Genomic DNA, 10,135 nt, shown 5'->3' with positions numbered 1-10,135 from the left:
GTGGAAGAACAGTCTCAGAACTATTTGTTTCAATTGACCATTTAAGTTTAATAGTAAAAGACTGGTTAATGATAACAATGCATCGTAAAATATTCAGAAGGAAAGAAGAATGTTTTGTGGACCACTTTGGTTTTATTTTTTTGCGTGTGGCAGTTTTAAATTATTAGTTTTAAAAATCAGTACTTTTTAATGGAAACACTTGACCAAAGATCTGTCACAGAATTTTGAGACCCATTAAAACAAAGTTTAAGTGAGAAAAAAAAAAGTGACTATTTTATTTTATTTTCTGAGACGGAGTTTCACTTGTCGCCCAGGCTGGGGTGCAATGGCGCAATCTCGGTTCACTGCAACCTCCACCTCCCGGTTGGTTTCAAGTGATTATCCTGTCTCAGCCTCCTGAGTAGCTGGGATTACAGGCACCCACCACTATGCCTGGCTAATTTTTTGTATTTTTAGTTGCCATGGGGTTTCACCATGTTGGTCAGGCTGGTCTCGAACTCCTGACCTCAGATGATCCACCCACCTAGGCCTCCAAAGTGCTGGGATTACAGGCGTGAGCCACCACACCTGGCCTAAAAAGTGACTTTAGATAAGCATTTGCTAAAGCATTTTCTGTAAAACACTAATTCCAGAGGGTGTTAAATTCTGTTTCTAAAATAATATTTTTGTTATTTCATGTTTGATATGGTTTGGCTGTGTCCCCATCCAAATCTCATCTTAAATTGTAGCTCCCATAATCCCCATGTGTCATGGGAGGGACCTGATGGGAGGTAATTGAATCATGGAGGCGGGTTTTCCCCCTTACTGGTCTCCTGATAGTGAATAAGGCTCATGAGATCTGATGGCTTAAAAAAAGGCAGTTCCCCTGCACATGCTCTCTTGCCTGCCACCATGTAAGACGTGCCTTTGTCCTTCCTTTGCCTTCTACCATGATTGTGAGGCCTCCCCAGCCATGCGGAACTGAGTCCATTAAACCTCTTTTTTCTTTATAAGTTACCCAGTCTCAGGTATTTCTTCACAGCACTATGAAAACGGACTGATAAAATATTCAAATAAGTCTGAGAAACGCTGAACTAAACAAGACTAACCAGCTTTCATTGTTGCAGGATTTCTCAGAGTATTTAGCTTATATTATAAATATATATTTATATATTATGTATATTTATATTTACATATTATATAATATATATTTATATATTTGAAAAATATATTTTACATATATTAATATATAAAACATATTTTATATAAATATATTAAAACATATAAATATGCAAATATATATTTACTATATATAATTATATATATATTTACTATATACATAATATATATATATATTTAGATATGGAGTCTCATTATGTTGCCCAGGCTGGCCTTAAACTTCTGGGCTCCTAGCAATCCTCCTGCCTCAGCCTCCCAAAATGCTGAAATTACAGGCATGAGCCACTGCACTTGGCCTAGCTAATATATTAATGTAACTTTTGACTATGATATACACAATTTTCCAAACTTAGTTGATTTTGGAAATTCTTTTTTTCAGAATGTCTTGCAGGGCTAGTATTTCATGGATTATTTTGTGGAAATACTGTTTTAAGTAAATAGGAATGTAGAAAAAAACTTGAAAAAATTGTCTCAAATGTGCTACGGATACAATATAAAATGCAAAAAGCATATATACAAATAAATGAAGAAATTTTTAAAAACTTGATAAGTATTTTAAAACCTAAAGATTGTTGAGAACTATAAGCTGCAAGCAAGTAGAAAGTAAAATAGACATAAATTTTAATCCCTGAATCCTTGAGCAATTTAAACTTAGACCGACTCAAGGAGGAATCTTTTTTCCCCTTTTCCTTTAGATCAATGACCTGACAGCTGCAGGCCACATGCCATCTGCCTAGATTTAATACTAGGATGAAAGTTTAAAAAGATGCTTTGGTATCATGACTTATCAAATACACCTACATGGCAACTTTAGTTGCTGAAAAACAATGTTGATTTTTTCTCACTGGTGGTCTCCTATAATCAATAAAGTATACAATTTCTGTTTTAAGAATACATATGTTTTCCTCAGGGTCTCAACAATTGAATTGTTTTGATTGAAGGAAACTGCAGCCTGCCGGGTGCAGTGGCTCTTGCCTGTCATCCCAGCATTTTGGGAGCCCAAAGTGGGCGGATCACTTGAGCTCAGGAGTTCGAGAGCAGCCTGGCCAATGTGGCAAAATTCCTGTCTCTACTAAAAATACAAAAATTAGCCAGGCTTGGCGGTGCATGCATGTAATCCCAGCTACTCCAGAGGCTGAGGCAGGAGAATCACTTGAACCCAGGAGGCAGAGGTTGCCGTGAACCGAAAGAGAGAAACAGAGGGGGAGAGGGAGCGAGGGAGGGATCACTAGTGATAACAATCTTTACACCAAAGTTGTTTATCTCTTCTTCTGGTCAAAAGTCCATATTTATCAAGCAAAACGCTTAAGAGAAGTATTGCGGAATGACTGGGATTGACCATTCTGTCTGACAATGCCTGTTTTTTGGAGAAGGCTCTGTTTTGTCTGGACTATTGGTCCTGCTTCTCTGGCTTAGAGGGATCCTATTGATTCCCAGGTGCTCAGTCCATTCTTCACAATATGATGTGGGAGAATTCTCCATATACATCTCGTCATGAGATGTCAGACATATTCTACCATTTTATTCCATTGAGTAAGTATCTAATTGTCATTCTGGGAGGATTAAAATCCCAAGACCTGCCTATGGGCTGTGATGTATTATTTTAGCTGAGTGGATTTAGAAGGGTGTTCTGGGGAGAGGGAACAGCTAGAGTAAGAACATGGAAATTACGTGGACTTCAGGTTTGACTAGGAGAGTGACAGGAGATGAAGCAGTGTTATTATGAGGGCTAGATCACGGAAGACCTTGTATACCCAGCCAAGGTTTGCTTTAATTTTATAACCCAGTGTTTCCATAACTCAAAAAAGGCTCAGACCCCTTTTAAGACAAACAATTCTCTCAAACCCCTGATGTTGACTTCTTATTTACATTATAATATTACTTAAATATATCCATTCATAAAGCTGTGTGCAAAGTCATTATGCTTATAGTTCTTATAGCACTATAAAGTTAAAATGAATTTACAAATATTGTTTTGCTAAAATTAGATAATTGCTGTCAATTTCTTTCCTGTTTTTAAAAAGGAGCTAGTTTTTGAACACCTATCTGTTATTGTTGGGCCAATGAAATCGATAGTGCTCAATGTAATAGTACTTTAAAAAATTTTTAAAGCAGGCCGGGCCTGGTGGCTCATTCCTGTAATCCTAGCATTTTGGGAGGCCGAGGGTGGCAGATCACCTGAAGTCAGGAGTTCGAAACCAGCCTGGCCAACATGGTGAAACCCCATCTGTACTAAAAGTACAAAAATTAGCTGGGCGTTGTGGCATCTGCCTGTAATCCCAGCTACTAGGGAGACCGAGGCAGGGGAATCGCTTGAATCTGGGAGGCGGAGGTTGTAGTGAGTCGAGATCACCCCATTGCACTCCAGCCTGGGCAACAAGAGCGAAACTCCGTCTTAAAAAAAAAAAAATTAAAAAGCAACTCTTCATACTAACTACTACCCATATTGCTAATGAAGTAATGTAACAATGAAATAACAAGGGAAGTTGTTACCACAAAGGAAATGTGCAATGCTTTCCTTTATAATGATGAATGTGCAATTATGACTGATCATAACATGCCTATACTTCTGTGTACTTTAGGAAGACTTGGCTTCTCTATGAAAATATGTGAACCCTTTGGCTGTAGAACATGCTATCATGTCATCTGGCTTTCATCTGGTATTATTTAAAACTTAAATTCTCTTGTTTTCTGATTTGCCTGAGGCCATTAAAGAGGTGCATTATTCTTTTACACTACATGATTTCCATGATGTCAAATATAAAACGTAGGTTGGGCATGGTGGTTCACCATGCTTGTAACCCCAGCACTTTGGGAGGCCGAGGCCGGCGGATTGCCTGAGGTTAGGAGTTTGAGACCAGCCTGACCAACATGGTCAAACCCCGTCTCTACTAAAACTACAAAAAATTAGCCGGGCATGGTGGTGGGCACCTGTAATCCCAGCTACTCGGGAGGCTGAGGCCAGAGAATCATCTGAACCTGGGAGGCGGAGGTTGCAGTGAGCCGAGACTGTGCCATTGCACTCCAGCCTGAGTCACAAGAACAAAACACAGTCTCAAAAAACAAACAAACAAAACAAAAAACAAATATAAAACTGATTTATTAACTAACTTTAGAAAAGGTCTTATTCCATGAAAATGCCTTTCATTGAAAAATTGAACTGCAAAGGGAGCTTCTGTCTTGATCACTGTTAGAATAATTCAACATGAGTATCAAAGCAGATATAGGGTGATTGTTAGCATTTGACATTGGCTCTAGACAAGCTAGGTAGAGGAGGGTATCAGGCTATTGCAGTAGAGCGCTTCTGCCAATGAATAAACCACCGTCTATCCAGTTCCACAACCACCTACGTGTTACCCTTGACATTTCTTTCTCATTCCCCTGTACCTAATCCATCCACATGTTCTGTTGATTTCACCTCTTAAATTTCTCTTGAGTTCACCTTTTTCTCTCCATCTTTTCCATCACAACCTTAATCCAAGCCACCATGATCTCTTTCCTAGATAACAACAGTCGCTCCTAGGTGGCCTCTTCTCTCTCATTCTACTGGTCTCAAATTTTTTCTCGTCTGCCAGCCACAGTGCAGTTTCCAAAAGGTACTTTTTTTTTTTTTTTTTTTCTGTTTTTTGTTTGTTTGTTTTTTGAGACCGAGTCTTGCTCTATCACCCAGGCTGGAGTACAGTGGCCAGATCTTGGTTCACTGCAACCTCTGCCTCCTGGGTTCAAGGGATTCTCGTGCCTCAGCCTCTAGAGCAGCTGGGATTACAGGTGTGTGCCACCACGCCCGGCTAATTTTTGTATTTTTAGTACAGATGGGGTTTCACCATGTTGGCCAAGTTGGTCTCGAACTCCCAACCTCTGGTGATCCACCCACCTCAGCCTCCCAAAGTGCTGGGATTACAGGCCATGAGCTGCCACACCCGGCCCCAAAAGGTAAATTTAATTTCTCAACTCCTAACATATTCACCCTTTTAAAACTTTTCAGTGGTTGCCTTTTGCTCCTGAAGACCTGTAACAATATCTACATGTTTGGAGATGCTCCCTTCCTTCTACCACCACCTGGTCTTCATTGTTTCCTCTACTTCAACTGCTCTCTCTGCTGCCTACTTCCACTGTCTTCACTTCACAAACTCCTCCTTCCTTCAGATGAAACACACACCTCCTTTCCTTGCACTTACTACAATTATTTAAATTTTGATTAGTGTTTATTTGGGAGTCTAAGCCCCATGAGGGCTGGAAATGTGTTTGTTTTAGCTCCATTGCATCTCCATCAAATACTTAATGAATATGTTTAGTACATTACACAACATAAATATTATTTAGAAATACCCACAATTCTGGCCGGGTGCGGTGGCTCACGCCTATAATCCCAGCACTTTGGGAGGCTGAGGCGGGTGGATCACTTGAGCTCAGGAGTTCGAGACCAGCCTGGCCAATATGGTGAAATCCTGTCTCTATTAAAATTACAAAAATTAGCCGGGTGTGGTGGGACACGCCTGTGATCCCAGCTGCTCCGGAGGCTGAGGCAGGAGAATCAGAATCACTTGAACCCTGGAGGTGGAGGCTGCAGTGAGCCAAGATCTAAAAAAAAAAGAAGAAGACAAGACAAGACATACACACAATTTTACGCTGCAACATAGATTCTCTAGCCCTGTTGCCTGAGGTCCGGGAAATATCGCCCCTCTAAACATTTCACAATACAAACATTTTGAGGGGGTAATTTTGTAAGTATAAATCTTTCACTCAGACTATACTTGGACAGACCAAGACAGTACTACAGTGTATTGAAGCCTGCCACCAGGGCTGTCTGGTGTCCATCTATTCTTTTTCAATAAAAAACAAACTATAATCAACATATAGGAAGTATTTCAGGGGGATTTAGAAGCTTTTTTAAAAATATGACCACATCAGATCTGCAGTTTTGGGTGTTACAGTGTTTGAGGCATTGTTGGAAGGTACTAGAATCTTTGGTGAGATGGTATCTCATTACTATTTTAATTTACATTTCTGGACCAGGCATGGTCTCACACCTGTACAGGGGTCACGTCTGTAATCCCAGCACTGTGGGGGGCCGAGGTGGTCAGATCACAAGGTCAGGAGTTCAAGACCAGCCTGGCCAATATGGTGAAACCCTATCTCTACTAAAAATACAAAAATTAGCTGGGCGTGGTGGCGGGCGTCTGTAATCCCAGCTACTCCAGAGGCTGAGGCAGGAGAATTACTTGAACTCTGGAGGCGGAGGTTGCAGTGAGCCGAGGTCGCACCACTACACTCCAGCCTGAAGGACAGAGAAAGACTCTGTCTCAAAAAAAAAAAAAAAAAAAAAAGAAAAGAAAAAAAATTTTCCATTTCCCTATTAACGAGATTGGGTGTCTTTTCATATTTGAGTGGCTGCTCAAGTTTCCTATTCTGTGAGCTGTCTGTTCAGGTTATTTACCTATTTTCCTACTGGGTTATCTGCCATTTCTTACTGAACTTAGACATTATTTTGAGTATTTTTTATTCAAAAACTTTGTCAGTTATAACTTGTGGTTTATCTTTTCAATTTATGCCATCTTATACAGAGGTATTACTTTTAATATATGAAAAATTATCAACCTTTCTTCCTTTATTTTTTGTTTCTTGTTTAAAAAGTTATTTCCTACTCCCAAGTTCATAAAGATATTTCCTGCCTTCTTCTAAAAGTTTTTAAGTTTTCCCTTTCACATGTAAGCGTTTGAGCTACCTGAAATGGGTTTTTTTCTGTGCAGTATGAAGCGGTAATCCCTGATTGTTTTTTCATATGTATAAACAATTGTTCCAGTACTATTTATTGACTGTTCTTCCTTTCCCACAGATTTGTAAGGTTTTCTGTCACAGATCAAGTTACATGTATGCAACAGTCTGTTTGGGGGCTCTTTATTATATTGCATTGGTCTATCAATCCGTGTGCAAGAATACACTGCTTTATGATACAGTAGTGTCTTCACACTAGCTAACTAGCTAGTTGTTATAAAGATGGACAAATCACTTTACCACCTTCTTCTTCTCCTTCTTCTTCTTTTTTTCTTCTTCCTCCTCCTCCTCCTTCTCCTTTGAATTAACAAAAAATACGGCAGGGTGCGGTGGCTCACCCCTGTAATCCCAGCACTTTTGGGAAGCAGATTACCTGAGGTCGGGAGTTCGAGACCAGCCTGGCCAATATGGCGAAACCCTTCTCTACTAAAAAAATACGAAAATTAGCCGGGCGTGGTGGTGGACGCCTGTAATCCCAGCTACTCGGGAGACTGAGGCAAGGAGAATTGCTTGAACCCGGGAGGCGGAGGCTGCAGTGACCCGAGATCGCGCCATTGCGCTACAGCCTGGGCAACAGAGCGAAACTCCTTCTTAAAAAAACAAACACACACAACCTCATAATACCTACTCATAGGGCGGTAATGGAGATTAAAGGAAACAAGAATGGTATGTAAAGCATCGGATACAGGGTAGGGAAGAACTCAACAGTGGCTTTTATTTAATGATGCTGAAGGTACCGATGAAACAGGGATCGATCTTTGATAAAGGGATCAATCTTACCGGGAGCCTCAGATTCATTTATAAAAAGAAGAGGATGAGTTAGCATACCATTTCTGTCTCTTGCCACTTCTAAGACTGTGATCCTGGCATTTTTATTATCTAGAGACCAGGCAGCGCGACATTGATGGGCAGTTGGTGTTAAAGTGAGAAAGGCGGTATCTGCGCAGAATGCAGGGTCGAACCATGAGCAAGCAATCATATCTGCCACAACAGATAAGAACTGGGGCTGGCCGGCCTGACGACTCTCAACGGGTTAGACGCGGGCTACGATGACCTTCACGATCTTTTCTGGCAGCTGCACGGCCACGCAGGGTCGGGACTGCCCTGCCTACGAACAGCACTGTGTGCGAACACAGGGCCACGGTTAAGCCTCCCGACTGACTCCCCCAGGGAACACGACCCCGGAGAAGATTCCAGACAGGCTCGCAGAGGCACGGGCAAGGATGGAACGGAGCCGGGAGCTCAGTGGGAAGAGGGGCAGCCCGCACCGCCCCCGGGATGTCACCGGCGCTTCTGGGAAATGTAGTTCTTAGCCGCATCCGCAGCCCCGGGCTCTCGGAAGGCGGACTACAGTTCCCTTCAGCCTTGGGAATGCTTTGTGCAGCGCGCTTGCGCGGTGTGGCGGCCGATGCCGCTATAAAGGCTTGTTTTCCTGGGGGGCTCATGCTCGGGAGTGTGGTTGAGCGGCTGGCGCGGCTGTCCTGGAGCAGGGGCGCAGGTAGGTGATGGCTGCTGCCGCACCCCTGCCCTCCAGCTCGGTTGTCACGGGGATCACCGCTTTGCATTTCCTCGGGGCGTGGCGGGATGTGGCCAGGGCTACGAGCAGTTCGGGGGACACTGGAGACTTGGGGAACGGGGTATGGCCTCCCCTTGGTCTCCTGCCGCCGCCTCCTAGGCCTGTGAGCCCGGGGTCTGGTGACGGGGTCGTGTGCTGGAAGACAGGCAGGTAGGGTTGGGATGAGCGGGCAGGGACGCGGGCTACGTCTCTGGCCGCAGCCGCCAGGGGGCGCTGCGCCCGTGGGCCGTGGGTGTGGGTCGCGCTCGCCTGGCCAGGCCGGAGCGGGCTGTGGGAACGCCCTAGGGCCCGGGCATCCCAGGCGAAGCCCGTCTGAGAGAAGCGCCCACCCGGGAGGCTGTGCAGTGGGCGGCTCAGGGCACCATGCTCAACCCGCAGCGGAGCCGCCAGCGACCTTCGAAGTAAGTCATCCTCTTCGTTTTTGCAAGCGGGTAAATGGAGGTACGTGACATAAGCACGCGCAGCAAACCCGTGGCTGAGCCGGGAACGCAGCCCAGATCTCTCCACGGTCATCCAGTGCTCTTTTTCACTTCTGCCACGCAGAGCTGCGGGTGGCTTTGTGTTTATCACACAGGGGTCATTTGGTTTCTGCACAGACGGAGAGGCTGGAGGCAGGTGGGCACAGGAACGACCGGGAAAGTTTCAGGAGGTCTTGGAGGAGGAGATGGCTAGGTTTTACTGGGGTCTGCAGCGTGCATGAAAGGTGAGGCTGCTTGGAGACGCAACAAGTGGATTACAGTGGGTGTGGTAAATACGTATCCCTTTAGCGTGGTGTCTTCCTTGTGTAGCTTGAGGGCCTGGCGGTGATGGAAACCTACTCAAGAGTGTTGGGATGACTGCAGCTTGCACACACCAGTCTGGCTAGGCAGCAGTTCGTGTAGTCCCGTGCAACTCTCCTGCTGCCATGCAGTTGAATCAGTATCATTGTGTAGGGAGACTGTCTACACTTTAATCAGTGGAAAGAGAATCTTGGTAAAAAAAAAAAAAAAAAAAAGGGCAGCTAAGTGGCCTCAACCCTGTTGGGACTTCTTTGGGGTTCTCCCACTTTGATTATTCTGCTTCTACCATTGTACAGGTCTGGACAACAGGTTTGTTTTCTACAAACAAAAATCCCTTCTCTTTCTTCCTCTCTTGATAGCTGAGGCAAGCGAGCATTTAAAAAAAGATTTTCCAACAACTTCAAAGGAGAACACGAGAAGATAGGGAAATATAAATAGTATCAATAAAAAGGCTGACCTGGGGATCTATCCTTGCTTGCTTGCTTCAGACTGGGGCTTTGTTTCTTTCCAAACCTGTCAGGATTCCCAGCTCTTCGCTGGCCTCCACGTGGGGTGCCCTCTTTTATGTTCCAGATACACAGACGATGGTGTCCTTATGTTCAAGGCCATAGACAGTAACTTTGTGCCTACTTTGGGCCTGCCTGCTCTCTTGATTGTGCCTCTTTTTCCAGGAAAGTAGAGATGAGTGTGTTAGAGATAATGGAACACTGTTCCCCACACCCTTCATACATAGAATAACTTAGTCCCTTAGGATAGTTTAGCAGTGTCTACCACAGCAGTCACTCTGGGCACAAAACGGTCATTATTTGTGTCATAACAGGGAAGTCGTTTTGTCCCTGCCTCTCTC

The 10,135-nt window shown here is 43.9% G+C and overlaps 1 protein-coding gene across 10 annotated transcripts in view; it reads left to right on the top strand.

Annotated features, from left to right (window-relative positions):
- The first annotated feature begins 8,359 nt into the window (after positions 1-8,359).
- ABCC5 (ATP binding cassette subfamily C member 5) overlaps positions 8,360-10,135 on the top strand; it is a 95,281-nt gene continuing 93,505 nt past the window's right edge. For 4 of the 10 annotated variants that reach the window (XM_077990587.1, XM_077990586.1, XM_015131443.3 and 1 more), the window contains exon 1: positions 8,377-8,431. Coding sequence is in view for 3 of the 10 variants with exons in the window: in XM_077990584.1 (XP_077846710.1) it covers positions 8,439-8,659 (221 nt within the window). In the remaining 7 variants the exon portion in view is untranslated. 10 annotated transcript variants of the gene reach the window in all.

Source organism: Macaca mulatta, chromosome 2, assembly GCF_049350105.2.
Source record: "Macaca mulatta isolate MMU2019108-1 chromosome 2, T2T-MMU8v2.0, whole genome shotgun sequence".
In the NCBI taxonomy this organism is placed as follows: domain Eukaryota; kingdom Metazoa; phylum Chordata; class Mammalia; order Primates; family Cercopithecidae; genus Macaca; species Macaca mulatta.
This window is presented reverse-complemented; position numbering and strand designations above follow the sequence as displayed.